This window comes from Gavia stellata, chromosome 15, assembly GCF_030936135.1.
Source record: "Gavia stellata isolate bGavSte3 chromosome 15, bGavSte3.hap2, whole genome shotgun sequence".
Classification (NCBI taxonomy): domain Eukaryota; kingdom Metazoa; phylum Chordata; class Aves; order Gaviiformes; family Gaviidae; genus Gavia; species Gavia stellata.
In genome coordinates this window covers 3,798,668-3,817,145 of record NC_082608.1, presented here as the reverse complement: position 1 = coordinate 3,817,145, position 18,478 = coordinate 3,798,668, and the positions used below count along the sequence as shown (strand labels likewise).

The 18,478-nt window shown below is 39.0% G+C and overlaps 1 protein-coding gene across 3 annotated transcripts in view; it reads right to left on the bottom strand.

The window, feature by feature from the left end:
- Positions 1 to 319: 319 nt before the first annotated feature.
- The window catches only part of ESRP2 (epithelial splicing regulatory protein 2), a 45,241-nt gene continuing 27,082 nt past the window's right edge, over positions 320 to 18,478 (bottom strand). Inside the window, exons 11-15 of one of the 3 annotated variants that reach the window (XM_059824937.1) lie at positions 16,799 to 17,020; positions 15,297 to 15,495; positions 13,876 to 14,068; positions 12,661 to 12,838; positions 320 to 478 (exon numbers count right to left, since the gene is read on the bottom strand). In XM_059824937.1, the coding sequence (XP_059680920.1) occupies positions 320 to 478; positions 12,661 to 12,838; positions 13,876 to 14,068; positions 15,297 to 15,495; positions 16,799 to 17,020 (951 nt within the window). Of the gene's footprint in view, positions 479 to 3,480; positions 3,571 to 12,660; positions 12,839 to 13,875; positions 14,069 to 15,296; positions 15,496 to 16,798; positions 17,021 to 18,478 lie in introns of those variants that run through there. The other 2 variants (XM_059824938.1, XM_059824939.1) reach the window with 2 other exon arrangements.

Here is an 18,478-nt window from a genome sequence, read left to right as displayed (position 1 = left end):
TCTCCCATGGCTGCGATAGCTTAAGTGCTATTAGATTGTCTTCAGAATTAACTAGATGCCAGGAGCAGGTTTGCTTTTTTTAAAGAAAGTACATTAGAAATTAAGTAAATTAACTGCATCATTTTTGGTTTCACTATCTTTGGCATAGGATACGCCATTTTTCAAATTAAATACAGGACTTGTACCACTCTACATTCCAACATATTATGCTGAAAAGGCACATTTGCTGCTGCCTGGGTGGCAAGGGAAGACTTTGTATTTTGCAAAAGGCACGGTGTTTAGTGCGACGTTCTTTCCCCATCCCCCAAAGAGTGTTTAGTTAGACCAGGTACAGTTCTACATAGCGGCTTCCCAGGAGCTGTCCGTTTTTCTCAGCCACTGCTTTCTTAGCTAGATCCAGGCTTGGAAAAGTCACCAACGCCTCTCCACTGGGCTGGCCACTAAAGTTGTAAAGCACGAGGATGGAATCTGCGTGGAGCTGCAATGGTACAAGAAAACAAAAGAAAAAAAAAGCAAACTATTAAGACCAGAGACCACACCTGGAAATGCAGTTTTTAATGCTGTGCATCTGGTTCTCTCCACTCCTGTGTCTGTGGCAAAAAGATTCTGGATGTGAGAATAGGAAGGAGGAGAAGGGAACAAAGATTAAAAGCTTGGCTTGGAGAACAGCAGTAGCTCTTATCCTGCTGTTGTGCTGAACAGAATGATGTAGGCATAATTCCATGCAAAGATTTTTCAGATTAGAGGTTGACAGGAAAAGAAAGACTTAGATGATAATAAAGGGTAAATGGAGCAAGAAAGTCCAGGCATCCAGTGAATAATTCTTGTACTATGTGGACTACTGGCCAAGTGACAAAGGCTATAAGGCATGTGAATACTCGCACACAAAAATGTAAAAAAAATTTAAAAATTATAGAGCTGTATGAGAGTTCTGTGTTGGGAGAATGAGCTGAGCTTAACACAGGTATACAGTGCAAGAAAGATTGTTCAGTAAAACAAAGTAAAATTTGGTGCAGTCCAACTTAATTAAAGACACCTTTATTGTAATTTTACCAAGGCTAAGAAAAAAGCATGATAGCAAATGAAATTATTTAGTTGTTGGAGTTGATGTACTTTGGAGTGCATTTGTCCTCGTGAATTCTTAAAAGGCAGTTTCAAAGTGCCGAGTTTAAAGCAGACATCTCTGTCTGCCCTATGGTACCCCAGCCATTTCTCACAACATGCTGGAAGTCCTTCCAAGCTAAGTTTTGAAGCCCTATTTGTTGGATAGAAATGGATCTCAGTGAAGTTTCAAAACCAAAGGTTGAAGGATCGAAAGCTCAGCATACAAAATTAGTTTGTTGGAGAAATCAGTGCCAGACAAAACATACGGTCTATGCTGGAAAACCAACCAGTTTTATGAGTATTAACTCAGTTCAAGTTAAGTTCATGTGACATACATCCTCATGATTTTATAAAAGGTTAAAGTATTGAAGAGTTCCACTTTTTGGTAGAATTTACGAGTCCCTGGTATACTGCAAGGAACATCAGACTTCTCAGTTATTACCAACAGCAGTTTCTGATCAGCTTTACATGCAAACATATGAAAATAAAGCAGGTACATGCCAGACCTTCACTCACCCAAACACTTAGCAGGCAGTAAAAGTATTCTTAAGATATAAGCAACAGTACACTTTAGAAACTAAAAGCACGTGTAAGACAGTTAGTGCAGCCTTCATATCATTTCTTCTGACAGAACTAAAGTTAGTCAAGAAATAGCATGCAGAAAGAAATTCAAAAGACAAATAAAACATCATGTCTGAAGCCCAGTTCAGGTTTGGAATTAATCTTGGTTTATTTCAGAAAAACACTGTGCTCAAAGAGAAAGTTGTACACAGTTTGGGTTGAGCCGCAAGTCTGAGCTAAAAGATGGTCTGCTCTAAACCAGCTCTTTGCTGTTGATCCATATGGGATCCAAGTCATTTAGCACATCCGTCCTGAATGCAAGTTTAATATTGCAGTTCAGAGTCAGCTAAAAACACACATGGAGCAGAGTTAGACCTCTGAACACAGAGGAGAGCTTTAAAAAAGTAGTTTAAATAGTAGCCTTGGTATAATACCAGGGTAAGGATCTGGAAATTCATGTTCTAAGAGATGCCTAGAAAGTTAGCAGAGAAGTCTACACACTCTGCAAGCAACATAATTAAAAGGGTTAAATAAACCCTTCAGTTTCATTTTAAGACACACTAGTTTTAGGTTCTTATTTATCTAGATTTATAGATAGAAACAGATTTTCTTTATGTACATATATATTTTTAAATATAGATTCAAATCCATACAAATCTTTTTTTCTGGATGTTTTGTTCTAAAAAGAGTGGTATCTGTATGATACTACTTTGGACTGCTTAGAATTCAGGATGAGCTACTCCATGAATTATTTTTTAGTCAAAGACTGTTTCCATCTCATACGTAGTAGAACCCTATTGCTGATCTGGTTTTCCAGTTAATTGGGGTAAAACAAGAGAGCCAGATTGTCCAAGGTCACATAAATATGGAAATGTTCAGAATAATAATGGGTGTTCTTCTGTACGCCAGCAGACCATGCAGCCCCCTAATCCATCTTCTCCTTAGCAGATCTAACAGTATCATGAGAAACCAACTAATTTGAAAACAACCGAGTTGGTGGTGATTATGTGAAGGTAGCTTTATCTATGAATGTACTTCTATCAAGGCACAGTATTTGATCGTCAGGTTTTGTATTGGAAGTTTTGTGTGGGTTTTTTAAGGAGAAAAAAAAACTTAGTAACTAATCAGTAGCATTTTGAATGGAATGCAATAGTATTGGGAAGTCACGAACTCCACATAGGTCAAAACAAAATTTCTTTAAGAATTACATGTTAGTGCCAAAAATGCAGGGAAGTTTACCAACAGCAAATTTAGTTAGATGCATTAGAAAGCCACTATACCAAAGAAACTTCTAAAAAAAAAGTTAATAGTTCACATTGCATTAGGGAGATCAATAAACAGAGAATTAATCTCTAGGCAGCTATGTGATACAGGAAAGAGAAAGCTAGAAGTTTGGGGGGTTTTGCACACAGATTCATGTGCACTTTGTGGCCATATCAAGAAAAAAAATAATCTTCTACTGCTATGCCAAAAATAAAATACTGGACTGAAAGCTTCACATGAGAAACAAACACTAATAAACACTTCTGGAAGTTTAACACACCATCCGAGCAGAACCAGGCAATCACACTACCTCCACCACTGCTACCCCATCAACTACAGATCACAATTGGCCTATTTCTTTAGGTTAGTTGATTTTTTTTTATTAGGACAAAGGCAGAAAGGTTAAAGCAAGGATCCCAACGCAAGCTAAGAATGGGAAAAAGCCATAAGCAAAAAACTCCGTATCACCAAGCCCTTCTTTCCCTTCCCATTCACCACTGCAGACCCAGTTTCTGCCAGTCGCATCTTACCTTCTTCAGAAGTTACAAAGAGTTACAAACAGACCCACTCTTTCGGTGCTTGTAACACACTCCTTGCTTGATCGCTCAGCTGAATAAGGCCATTGTAGTCATCAGGTGCATACTACAGTACAAGTGTGATATATGATAATCAGCAAGAGAAGGAACAGTTCTGGTACAGCAAGCCACACAGACGATCATTTGCAACCATAATTAAGACCATCAGCTATAACAACTGGCAGGAGACCGTGAATTTGACAGATACTATTTTTATGCAAGATAAAAAAAAAAATACACATCAACTGAACTACTGGTTGTAGAAAGAGATTCAAAGTAAATGCATGTGGGGAATATTGTAAACTGTGCATTTGAACTGTTCCTTATCAAGGAAGGGAAATAGTTTAGACCATTAAGTGCTCCTTTTTTCCTTCTACTCATGAGTCGGCAGCATCAAGTAACAAAACTCTTAAGTTTGCATAACCGTGCTTCCAGGAATGACTCTCACTGGGACAGATGAGCATCTTCCAGCATGTGTACTGAAGTGGGGGATTAGAAGATGTGTACGGATCTCATTCAGATCTTTTATGGTGTCGAGATAAACTGCAGCTTCTCTAGGGTTGAGTGATAAACACTTCAGCTGCATATAATAGACTTACATAGACTACACCTGCGTAGCTGAAGAAAAACAATGTCCCAGCATGAATGCACTTAGAAGATAAAATAGCATTTATACTAATATATTTCCATATAGGAAAAAGAAATAAACTATACAACGTAACTGCATCATTATGGGTTTGTAGTAGAAGAATATTAAAATCAAAATAGTGACTGTACAGTACAGTCACACCAATAAATTAAAACAAAAAACCCCACATGTGGATCAGATCTAAGAAATACTTGAGATGCTGAATCTGAACAGTAATCGTGCATACTATTGGAGGGCCGGGTACAAATACGAAATCTGTAGTTAGTAAATAGATCTTGGGGAATATGAAACATTGTTTTGTATCTGAGTCAATCTTCCCAAAATTACATATCCTGGAAAGGGACTGAGCCTACTTGCACATGCTACAAAGACTACTGGAGTGGCTGCTCTAATCCAGAAGACAAAATGTTTGGCATAACCCAAATTACAGAATATCTTTTCAGTGGCAAGAAGAGTTTCCTGTCTCCCCCAAAATGGCTGTTTTGCACTAACATTTTAGAGGATTGCCAAATGCACACAATGTAGACATACTATGCTGCCTTCCTTGGATATTCCTATAATACAAAAAGTCTCCTGCCAGCTTAGGGAGAAAAAGGTATTATATTTGGGCATACAGGACACATTGTATCCATCCAAAGTGAAGTTGAAAAGAAAAAAAAAACCCAACCATCACAGTATACACCTTCCACAGAGGACAATAACCAAGAGCCCAGAGAATGTAAAAGAAAAGAACCTACCAAAATTTTTACTACTGAATTCTAGCCACCTTCACATCTAGACCCATGCCATTAAGTAAAGACAAATATAGGAAGTATTTTCTAGATAGTCCCTGCCAGGGCAACCAGACCGTGCAAATATTAGATTTATCAGCTCCCAGACCTGCCCTTGAAACAAATCTACCAAATGTAAGTTTACTCTTTGGAAGGAATGTCTCAAGATAGTACATACTTTAGATTATCAGTAGATGTACAGTAGGGAAAGGTCTATAGTCTCTTGTGAGGGACAGTGTTTAAAAGGTTACCCTTGAAATGCATAAACAATGAAGAAAACATGAAAGTGGGAAAACTACCCTGCACAGAAATGTCTAAGTTGTCAGAGCTTAGGCCTAGAGAAAGAAAGAGGAAAAAAAAGAAAGAAAAAAAAGAAAGAAAAAAATCAAAATACCTAGCAATAGAAGCAACTTCTAATCACAAGGAAGATAGGTAAGAGACTGCAGTTAATTAAAACAGAAGTTGTGGAAGAGTAAATTCTTCAAACTTACAGATTTCAAAAAGCAATACTGCAAACCAAGCTAGGAAATAAAGTGGGGGAATTCTTATTCCCTGTGAAATTAAATGGAAACGACCCTTAAATTGCCTGAGGAAGTACGTGGTCATGAATACTTCCGATTCTGTCTGCATTTCAGAAACCCACAAGAACAAACCAAAACCATCCAATCACGCAGGATAACCAGTGTAAAGCCAAGGGTGAACCTATGAACTCATTGCTCAAAATGGAAATACAGTTTTGCTAGCTTCACCTGCAACACAGTAGGACAAATTCTGCTTCCATTTAGATTTGAAAAATAGTGATTTAAACCCCCAGTATAACCAGTTGCAAGTTCACTGAGCTAGACTCTAGCAGTTTGTTTCCTGTGCTTTTGAGACCTGAGACAGCATGACAATACACAGACAATATGAAACTTCAGGTTTTATTTTCAAATCCTATCCTTAACACACAAGTAACTGGGAAGAAGTTACCAAATACTGCGATAATTCCCCGTAAATCGAAGTGAAACAAAATTAAAAGCAGACCTCACTGTTAGTGCCTCCACTACCCTCCTCTTATCCCACTACCATCTCATTCCCACCTTCCTTGCTTCTCTGAACTGAAACACAGCCTCTGTCCTCAGAGCTGCTGCCTTCCCCCCTCCTCCCTTTGAGCTCACAGCTCTTGGGGCGTTGGAATTCCCTTCCAACCAAAAAGATTCTGTGGTTCTTTCTCAACCAGGGGTTTCCACTTACTCTCACTAAGTCAACAGTAGCATTAAAATATAGGGGTCTACTGGAAGGGCACAGTAACAAATCTTGCATTTTAAGCCATTATTTAATCTATGAAATACAATCTCTATCAAAGTTTTCCTTCATCTCATCCTATTAAATTGGATACTCTGACATGCTCATAGATGATGAACGGGGAGACCTATTGCCTAGAATGACTGAAGGAGAATGCAGAAGTAAATTCAGACAGACAATAAAGCAATTTCTCTTTTCCCCTTGATGCAGCCATCAAGAAGTCTAGCTTACTCTAGTAAGGAAGATTGCACAGAATACCATTGTTAAATGAAGAGCTCCATTAGAAAAGTCAGCCTCAGAATTAAGGACATGAAGATACGGTTCTCAGCATACGTTCTGGTGCTATAGTGACTTCTTCCAGTGGGAGCTAGGATCAAGAAAGATGGAAACTAAATATGGAAGCTATGGGATAAGGTTTGCATTTAGAACCTAACCTAGGAGAAGGAAGTAAAACAGAACCTTTGCAAGTGATTACTAAATAAGATTCTGGGGTCAACGATTAGCTCTACGGCAGGCTGCAAGATGGCAGGAAGAATATGCATATATACTGAACAAAAAACCAACAGCTGATTGGAACAGAGATTGCATTGAATAGTGATGAATGGCATTTCCTGTTCCCTCATTCTTCTTGTTATCTCCCCTATGACAGTGGGGACTTCTATAGCTTAAGACATGTCTGTTAATAATGGTAAAATGATGTTTCCTGAAGGACATGTTGCTTCTTTACAGAATCAGTAGTTTACCTTACAAGCGTAAGGTAAATACCTTTCTAGGTATTAACATTTGAAATGGCAGAGATATTTCAACTCATGTATATTAAATAACACTTGTAATAATATTAAATAACACATTACAATAGACTATATAATAAATAAAAAAAGAAGACAGATGTATATTAAATAACACTGACTCCTCTCTCCTGAAGGAGATGACCATTTCTGACCAACAATTACCTCCAGCATGGTACCATCTCCCAGACAGACGATCTGCTATGCTTACAGCAGTGCAAAGCTTTTTAAGGTGATAGGAATCAGAGACAGACTGGTTAATAAAGAGGTAGTATACCACACCCTCTCCTCGTACATGGTTTTGTTTTATTTTTCCTTCAAGCTTTTTTATTTCTTTCAGGAATACCTCCTATGTTGAGAGGAATATGGGACTCTCCTCGTCCCCTCACAGGCTGTGCACAGATTTAACCAGGTCACTGACCAGCGAGACATTGATTTCCATTTAATTTTTGCAGTTCTGACAGTGGACGTTCAAAAATCAGTCTAAAACAGCATATGCAAAGCAATCTAGGGAAAAAAAAAATCCATTGCTAAAAACAAAATTAAAATTGGATAGTATATTTAGACATGCCCCAACTGGGAAAAAAACAAGGGGAAATGAAAGCTAAAAATAGTTCCCACCTGGAAAGGAAAACATCATAGGCAAAATGGCCTCTTTAGGATTGCAGCTGCAATTCTAGCCTAAACTACCAATAAACTCTCTCACAGAACAGTTCCCAAAGGGAAGAAATCCACCTCTCAGACTTTGGAAAAAAAGTCTAGCTATAGTAAGTCTGGACGGTAGAATCTGATTTAATGACTAGGTAACTGTAACCTCTGCCACAAGAGTCAGGAGAAATACCCTAAACCGGCCTTGCCAATCAAGTATATCAATTGTACCTTAAAAGCGCAGATACAAGCACTGGCAACCACCTGAATGTTCTGTGGAACAGATAGCAAAATATGTCATGCCTGTTCCCAAAAAAACAGCTTGAAGATACCCTTTAGTCTCTTGCTTCAAGCCCGGGAGGCAACAGACAGAAGCAGTAACCACTAATGTACTAGACCCAGTCTCACAGATGCTTTCTCCACACAGGCAACATTTCCAGGTGGAAGATAAATTTAGGAATAAAGCAAAACAAAGAGCATACCGTATTCCAAGCGCATGGGGTGAGCATATAATAATGTCTATATTGCCAGATGGCTTCAAATACTAGTAAGTGGGAATTCTTCCTCTACAACAGCCTCTTTCCCTTCCCTTGTCAGAGGGTGCTATGCCTAGAATTGGCACACAGACGATGGGGTATCCCTCTCAGGATACAAAGCATCAGATTTCAAAAGGAACCCATAGGAAATAGAGAATACTTCTTTGTTCAAGAATGCATTTCAGAGAAAAAACCTAATCCCTAAAAAGTCAGTAACAATGAAGCCCGCTGTCCTGATACAAGAGAGAAATGGTATTAATGCCCTTGGAATTTAGCCATCCATCCACTTCCCTTCATTTCCTTACTGCTGTTTTAAGCACAAGCCACCCTCCCCCCCCCCCCCAACAATGAGCCTTGAATTCTGGGTCTCTGAAGACTTGGAGGATTAATATACTGCAAAAGCTCTTTTTAGCTGCAGATAAAAAGCACCTAAGCCCAGTACAGGTTTAAAGAACAGTACTTATTTTAAGCTTCTCCTACATAAAAACATGTACACAAAGAAGTCCCTACATTTCCATCCTAGCCTTTTTCAGCAAATTCAGTGGGCTTTAAATAAAGCTCAGATGGTGACTGTGGCCCCTAAATCTTAGTCTTCTCCCAGTTTATTTTTTTACTCGTTCTGAATGAAACATACTACTAGACTTATACACAACTTACCTAAATAACAAGTCTGCTTTCTAAGAACTAAGCCACACAGTCTTTTTCAGGCAGATATGAGTTCACTTTACATTCATACCGACCTCCAAGAATCTGGGGAACTACTACTAAATGCATGCTGAATCCTAGCTAAGACAACAGTTGTGAACTAGCTTTTGGTTAGCTAAGATCATGGGCACAGTTAAATTGCATCTACTTGTACATTAACCTAACAGTTCTTGTCAGAATAGCAGCTCTGTCAATGTTAGCAATAAACCTGCATTCTCCTAAGAAGCAAAAAAAAAAAAATTAGGTTATTATTTGGAGACTAGAAATACTTCTCACTGATTCATTTAGTGGCTAGAGAGTGAAATCCATTGAGGATTTAGCCAGTAAATAAAGAAAAATACTTTTTAGTGAAAAATTTTGTTCTGATATGCACAAACAACTCCACGTAAATCCATCACCCAACTACTACATCTGTTCCTTCCTTATTTACTTTATTTCTCTCACTGCTTCTACAACTGCACAGTGATAGCCTAAAGTAACACTGAAAAGTCTGTTGCATGCAGTTACTATTTTTGCACCACTTCTTCCTCAAATTTTTCCTTATAGGATCTGAAATACGAAATATTTTTCTTAATTCTAGAAGGGTCTCTTCACATTCACATATTTTTCAAATTATAAGGGAAGTTTCCTGTAAACATCCATAGATCCCTTACGTGAACATAATGCCCAAAGACCAGCATCCGCAGAGCAGCTGGTGTTTTAGCGCCTGTCAGAGCACCTACTGTCATCCCACTGTCCTACCTGAATTGTATGGTGGGGTTTTTTGTTGTTGTGGTTTTGGTTGTTTTGGTTTTTTAATTATCCTTTAGCTATATAGCCAGTATATGATTGGAGTCAAATCAATAGCCCTGTTGCATTGCAGTAGAACTAAAAAGCAGTTAAACATTAATTGCTTACTGCATCAAAGTAGTAATATTAGCTCTTTTGAAGATTACATTACACAACCATGTTATACCGAAAGGTGATGGGGAAAATTACCATCTCCAAGACTTACTATTAAAATTCTTCGCAGATTTTTCAAGATTGCTTAATACAAGATACATTAAACTCATGCAAGCTGGAAGGAATTTTCAACAATAAAAGCAAAAAAGCAGAACTACATGAAGAAACCAAGCTGCTGAACCACTAAACAAGAAGCTAGTGCCGATAATTGAAAACTAAAATGCTGATCTGCAGATTTTTACACTATTTGTTATTAGAAGCATGTACTGATGTTGAGACCAGCTTGTTGAAGCCCATGATAAGCAAAGTCTATCTCTTAAGAGGCAGGTCTGGTATGAAAAGTGCTTTCACTTAAGTAGCAACATGTGCATACATGCAATATACAGAGCCCATGAAGACTGAAGGAAGAAAACAGAAGAGAATAAAGCAAGAACTAAAATGTAAAACCTGTTCCTTTCAGACAAGGACATACAAAGACAAAAATCACCCTTCAATCTCAGCATCTCCAATTTGGTTCCCAGAATACCAACATCAATTAGTTATACAGAGATTAAAACCATGCCCGAACCACTGATGATTATTAGGGGCTCACTTTATGAACGAGCAGAAGCATCGTGCAATAAATCCTTGGGCAGCAGCAGAAAAATGAAAAAAATAACATAAGGAGAGAGGAAAAGGGAGGGAAAAAGAAAAAGATTAGTTATTGCTCCAGAGACATAATATTGTCCCAATACAGTAAGTCACCACCTCTTTTTTCCCCTAAAGGAATGAGCAAGTATAAAACTAGCATTACCACATGCGGGATTCCAAGAACAATTCAAAATAATTCCTTGGCTCCTTTATAAGATATTGAACCCGATCTCATTTGGACAACATCTTCTAAAGAAATCAAAGAGGTGACCAATGTAATAACAGTAACTGATGATGACAGGAGGTTGCAGCAGAAGAATATAGTTTTCACCTTGTGGCAAAATTTCCGTTCATTTGAAACATTTAATTGTGTAATACAAACACTATGAACTGCTCTTCAAATGCAGAAACAAGGAAAAGGGCAAATTCAGCACCAGACCCAAAGTCCAGATTCACTAAACTGAAGATTTAGTGGAAGACAGAGCTATTAGACATTGTCACTGACCTGTTCCATGCAGAGACAGGTTCAGACCACATTTTTCAATGGTGCACTTACACTTCTAGCTGAATTTCAATTTAGAAAATAGGCTTCCCCACTTACGGTCTTAATACACTCACCATCCATCCACCAAAAGCCCCAGTCAGTTGAAAAAACCAAAGGTAAAATATCAATGGCTAAGCAACAGATAAATGATTACTACTGGAAATCTGGAAATCATGAAAGCCACAAGTAATTGGATTTGGTTTGAACTCTGGAAATATCTGTTGAAAAAAAAAGCCCTAAAATACAGTGACATTTAGTTTCTTTTTAATGTTTGTCAAAATTCATCACACTTTTTATAAGCTAACCTTCAGATTTTTCCACTGAAACACCAAGTATGCGAAACTATTTTCAAACATAAATGTAAGACTTGAAAAGAAGCTACAACAGGTAGAGCACTGTATCTTCCAAATACTCAAAACATGGAACATATACATTTAAGCATCTGTTCTCAGTCTACATTCATTTACATAGCAGACATCCAGCTCTACAAATTAAAGCCCATTGTCTTTTAAGAATCTTAAAGAAAAAAAAACCAACAAAAAACCATATCATGCCTGAATGTTTCGTATTAACTGCTGCTCTGCATTGGAAAGAATCCATCTGCATCTTACCCTTTAGCAATATCATTGTTATCCAACTTACAGGGTTTTCATGCAAAAATTGTCTTTTCACACATATCACTCGAACACTGGTTTGGGACCCACCAAGAGGATTTTAAGCCAGGGCTTCTGAGTAGTACCAAAAGGGCAGATTTGCTATTTGTGCAAGTGCTGTTGTCCACAGAAGTTAAATACTCACCAGAATATACCATATTCAATTACCTTTCCTTTTAGCAAACGTAGTGATAAAACATGGATATAGACACAATATCCTCTGAGATGAAAGGCAGAAGACATGGAAAGACCCATTGCATGAATTCAAATAAGTGCTGCTGGAAAAAAACATTTGTACATGGTGCTTTTTTCTAGTGTTCCTCAAGAAGATAAGTTTCTGTGTGTTTGCTCACTGATAGAGCATTGAATCAGTACCTGCTGACTGAAGTTACCTATAGCACGTAGAATATTTGCTATTAGTACAAAAGGGTTTAGAGAATACAGTTTTCCTTTAGGTTGCAATCTAATGCAGTTTTAATAGAAAAATGTTCCTGCCTGTAACAAAAATAATGAGCCCTTGAAAGAGTGTCTGACAGAGGTGTCTGTGTCGCTCCTTTTGCACGCAAGTCACCACGTCTAGTTCACAGCCTTTTATACTAGAAATTTGCTCTCAGCAGACTTTAACACTTAAGCCTTGAAGGTCAAACACTGACACTCCCTAGGGCTCCCACCAAAAAGTGGCCATAACTGAAATCTTTTGGCAGCCCTCACCTTCCTCTGGCAGCACCTTCGCAGCCCCACTCACACTGGGGCTCTGCACTTTCTCCCTCTCCAGACTCAAACCCTAAGCTTAGACACGAAATCATTGCTTTCAAATTAGGATATGTTTATTATATAAGAAATAAGGCAAATTGTATATTACTCTTCAGTCTGCCAGTTAAATATACAACCTCGAGCTTGCACACTTGTTCAGCAATTTCCGAAAGCACTGACTCGCTCAGTTTGATCCCCACTGATCATTACTCAGAGGTCCAAATATAGTATCAAGGAGAGGGACTGCATACTAACCTGATACCCCTGGAAGAAACTGAGTATCTCCTTCATTCCTGTGTTATATGGCAAGCCCTGCATACGGACTAATGCTCCAGGCTGGGGCAGAATCGGAGTGTGGGTGGCAGTGGCAGCAGCGGCTACAGCTCCTGGAGGAGCTGCAATATACCCCACTGTGGTAGGGGAAACTGGAGGACTGAAAGAGAAAGAGGGACAAAATTGTTATGAAAACCAATAACTGGTTTTAATACTCGGAATAGGCAAAGATGAAACTGAAAATTTACATTTGAGAATAAGCCCAAAAAGCACAGAAAAACAAGCAGCCCTGATGTGGACTGCTTTGTGGACTTCTTTCATTTCTCTTCAGCATCTAATAATTTATTTTTAGAGAAGGGAGGGAAAAGGAAAATAGCTAATGTTTGTAGTTGAAGACATAAAGAGTGGCACTTGTTATTTCACAGGGGACGAGAAAAATAGCAGCTGCAGACGACTTGTTCTAAGATTGTTAATAAAACCATAAAGAAAAAGAGGGCCGGGGAGGCGGTGGGGGGAATCATAGTATGAGAAGCAGGCAAGGGCCCAAATCTGGTACTTCTGAGCCACAAAACAGTGAGTAAAGTAGCATCTCTGGCCAGGGCCTGTCTAGCAATTTACTCAGGCTAGTAAGTGTCACAAGCCTAGGAGCTATCAATGAACAAGCTATTTCCCCACGGCCCCAAGTAGCAGACTTCAGTGAGCCATGTTGATACCACCTGTAGGAAGGGAAAAGGTGGAGATCATCTGCTTTGCTTACGCATGTAAAGTGTTCTTTGGTCTCACTGATACAAGAAATCAAACCTAGTACACACCTAGGATGGGTCTTTCAGTACAGAAACAGTATCGTAAGTACAAGAACAAACTAAGTGATGAAGGTAGAGGCATATGTATTGACACAGCTTCTTGTTTGGCCAAGAAATAGAACTGCCTTGATAACATTGCCCCAGTGCCAAAAACACTGTTAAATATTAGACCAACATTGTCATGAGATTCAAACAGAACCCACAGAAAAGCCAAACTTCATTACAAGGCCACCGAGAATCAGTTAAAATGGCTATTGCCTCTGCTGATGAACATCAAGTTCCCAGGATTATCTACACCAGAAGTACAAATTTAAGAGCTGTTCACAGGTGACCACACAGTTGCCTGCTCCACTGAGATGACACATCAAGAGAAGCAGCTAAGTCTAGGTGTTACCTGGGATAGTAAGCTGTGTAATTCATATAAAGCTGAGCAGCCTGAGCTGGGTAGTAGGTAACAGTTGGAGGAGCAGCCGCGGAGGCCTGGGGAGTCCTGGTGGTTGGCAAGAGGGCTTGTGGCTGGTAAAGCGCTGCCTCTGCTGGGATCACAGCTGCTGTCTGGAAAGCAGCATAAGCTGGTGGAGAAAGACCTAAAAACAAACCAGGACACAGCAACAAAACCCCATCAGAATGGAGATCTCTGCTATAGGAGAGGAATTATTTATCCCAATGTGATTAATACCCCCGGGAGTGATTAACGAACACTTGTGCAAAGACTGCTCTCTAGCTTGTCCCCTGGAGACCCCTGCTACATCACCATGAATGACAACTGGGGCGTTCGAATTGAGCAAGTCCTAAGAGTTCACAACTCCTAGAGCTGAGCAGCCTTGTCCATATGCAAATGGAAAGTAGGGAACTTCAGAGTTATTCAAAGAAAGCATAAAGCCATGTGCATAGAGAAAGCAGGCGTGCACACCAACACACCCCCTGTTCTTTCTAACAGAAGTTGTACTCTGTGGGACAAAAGTACCATAATATTAGCTACACATGGGCATCCACAACTACTGACAACAAGTCTTCATGTATAAGCCTCCTGCAACTTCAAAAAAATATTTTTAGGATATAGCAAGTGAAAAGAAGAAAACCTCACTAGGTCACTAGTCAGATGCATTTTGATGAACAAACATCTGATTTGTATAGGAACAGAAAGCTTGGCTTGGTGTGCAGTCAAACTGTTTTTAAACACTATATTTGGCAGCTTTTTACTATTTTGCAAATACACATCAGTATCTGCTTAGTGATTTGGTAGTAAGACTGATTAGAATGATACAGTAAAGTTCCATTATAGTTCCACAATAAGGTTCACTGTAATCTTAAATAAAATAAAATTATAAAAATCCATCCAACTTCACCACTCTATGGTCTGTTAGCATATCATCCCAGTGGGTGTTCTCCTTCAAAAATAAGCCCAAAGAGTACCTTCTCAATGCTCAAAGGCAAGATAGCAAAGAGCACTCATCGGCAGCTGGAATATAGAATTTCTCCCCCTTTTAAAAATCCCTCTAATTCCAAGTAGGTTTCACTACAGGCAAGTCTACTGCAGAGCTCGGAAGAACAGTACACCCATAAAAAGCAAAGTGTGCAAAAATTTCACTGGCAAGGCCTTGCTGCCCTCTACTCATCACCGAAAATACAATAAAAATGCCTCCGATCAGTCCCATTATTGCCCAAAGGGAACAATTCCAATCTCGGCATGTATACAGATGGATGATTATTGATCATGGCAAAACCCAAGTCAAAAGGTGAAAGGCCACAAAGCTTCAGCACCTACCACATATCAGCCTTTAGCAGCAGAGAGCAGAAGAATTGCAGACTTACATGGTAACTTACATGGCGGTGGGGATAAGCCACTACGATTTAAAGTGCCACCCATTAAAACAAAGTTCATCTCCTCTCCTGAACACTGGAATACTTCCACATAACGGTCCTTCATCATTTTTTTATGACATTTTTGAGCCACCATAAAGGCTTTGTCAGCAGATTTCATTTGGATAAAAGCATCACCTGATGGTCGTCCCTGGGGGAGGGGGGAAACAATCATAAGTCAATCTGTTATTAAAACACCCAGAGCACAAGAAATGTAGAAAGCACTGAGATCACACGTCTACTGAAAGTCTCTGTTGTTCTTCCGCATCTGGTACCAATGACTAATAACTCAACAATTATTTTTAGGAGCAGAAAGGTAAGACTCGTAGCCAGCGCCCTGTTAACACAACACCACTACCATCTTCTGCAGAAAGACAATAGAGAATAATTTAGCATGGAAACCAAGTTTGGAGGCCTCTAATCCAAACACTGTTCAAAGCAGGGCTAACTTGCAAGTTACGTAAGGCCATTCATGGCCTTCTCCACCTGAATTCCGAGCATCTCCAGGGGTGGAGATTCCACAGCACCTCTGGGAACCTGTCTGGGTGTTTAACTGATTTCTTACTGTGATTTTTTTTTTTTTTTTTTCCACCCAGTTGGAAATTTTCCTTTATGCAGTTTAACAACATTGTCTCTTATTCTTTTGCTGGGAAGCTCTAGGAAGAGTCTGGCTTTGCCTTCCCCATAACTACTTTTTAGGTAGTAATACAACACCATAAAGCTCCAGACATGCTTTAGTAAAGTCCAGAGCTACATTAGAAATTAATTTCCAGGTCTGATTTTCTGCAACCTGACAGACATTGCTGTATGTATAAAATTCTAAAAACTTTCTTAACAAAAAAGCAGAACAAACATAGCAGAATCTCTCTCATTTGTTTCCTTTAATACCTCAATATTTCTGTGGCTAATAGAGTTTATTTTTAAACACAAGACAACAAGGAAAAGATATCCCTATGATTACGTCATTAAGATATATCCAAAACACAATTCTTAATTATCAATTTCCTTCAAAGCCTGAGCAGTCTCTAATCAGGTTAGAAGTTAGGAAAACCTAATTTTTTTTCCACAAATACGACTCAAACAACGCAGCTTCCATTGAGCAGAAACCCTGAAACCCTATGCCATCTAACATGAAACATTTCCGTCTTGTGTATTTCCAGCACTTGACTGAAACACAAGGGACTATTTAAGACAGCCTCCAGGATAAAGCTATCATTAAAAGAACAAGCTTCATCCTCCCCCGTCGTATGCATACACATATAGAAGGAAAAGCAAATGTGTGTGTAAGAGGGGAGGAGAAATGAGGAGAAGGAAGGAAAGACAGGCAAACAGAACACAGTATTTTCTCAAGGTTATGGAAGACCTAAAGCACAGCCAAGAGCAGGTAAGCTACCCTGACTTCTAACCCTGTTCAATAACTGGAAATTTAGCCCTCCCATGCAAAACACTGTTACCTGTTGATTAAGGACCATGTGAACTCCATGGGGCTTGATATCAGCTGTGGCGTCTCCCATAAATTCCAGGATGTCATCAATGCCAGCAGTGTAAGGAAGGCCTCTGAGCCGGACACAGTCACGTATACTACCCGTGGCAATGGTATATGGTGGGGGTATGACGGGAATGATGGGAGTTGGGAGAGTGGGAATAAGAGGTGTTGACATATATCGGTTAAGTACCTGTTGGCAAAAAAAAAAAGCACATTGAGAGATATTTACACATCATCGGGTTGAGCACAGATCAATCCTCACAATACTATTTGCACATTTAAATAAATCCAATTCCAACACCAGAGAAAAAAACCTTCTTAAACCAAATTATTGCAGATAGATTCCTGTTGGGCATTTGAAAGTTTCAAACTCAGAAGGGGAGAGAGGAAGTCTTACAAATTTAATTTGCTAGACCCTAATAACAGACCTTTCTCATCTCAAAAAAAAGTCAAAAGCAGATTACAATTCATTTTAGAATATCCCAAAAAGGATCATCTGAAAACCACATTTGTGCTAATAAACCAGTATTGTCACATACAGTTCTTACTTAAATTGGGGTAAATTAATGACAGTCATTTTAAAAGAACTGAGACCTGAAATAACTAATAAGTGAAAACACTAGCTCTAATTCCTTCATAAAATCTGATCGGTTAAGTGAGGGTGTTTGGTTTTTAATCTGAGTGCTCATCTCAAAGTACAGGATTTCTGGAAGAAAAAAAAAAGAAAAAAGGAAAAAGGTTAAGAACTATAGGAGACCTTGACCTCAGTGTTTTATTTTCTCTTGACTCATTCTGAAATGACAAAGGGAACATAACTTGCTGTTGGGGTCTACTGCTGAAAAACATATTTCTGATAATCATTGCTAAATAAAGAAACACATTCCACTAAAAGAGGTACCAAAAAAGAGGTTACAAAGCTTTAGTTATGTCAATAATGATTCAGCCTAGGGAGTCTGTCTCAACAGAAGCCTTTCTTCAAGAATCTACTTGTAGCACCCTGCAGGTCAGAAACCTTCTCCCTCAGTTGTGTATAGGATATTGCAATTACTTTGTCTCAACACTAAGTAGATGAGAGCTGGCTTTACCTCTTGTAATTACTCAAACAAGGAGCCTGTAATTCCCTAAAAAAAAAAATCATCTCATGCTCAAGCAGCAAAAAAATTAGTGTGTCACCCTAGACAGCTGTCACAGAGGAAGAAGTAACAACATACTGATGGAATATAAGTTATACAAATTTTATCCGGGTCTCCCTAACAAAAATGAGAGCAAAGACTTGGTCACTGTGACAGAGTGGTTTTGTTCCTTAGAGGACTTAGCTTCATTCTCTCTAAGGAGTAGAACTGAGGAAGAAGGGGAAAAAGACAAAAAAAAAAAAATATCCCACCATGCCATTTCACTTAGCTTCACAACACACGTGATCAGAGCCTTGGCTGTTCTAATCTCCGTATCACAGTACTAAGGGTAAATGGCAGGTCTACAAGTGTGGATATTCCTTCCCGTGCCCCATCACTTCTATGGAAAAGACTTCTCACATCACAGAGGTTGAAACAGTAACTGTATTAAGTTTTTATAGTCAGTGGTTATGCAAAGACCAGGTTAAATCTTCTAACGGTTCCCTTTGGCATCATCAGTCCAGAAATATTTTGTG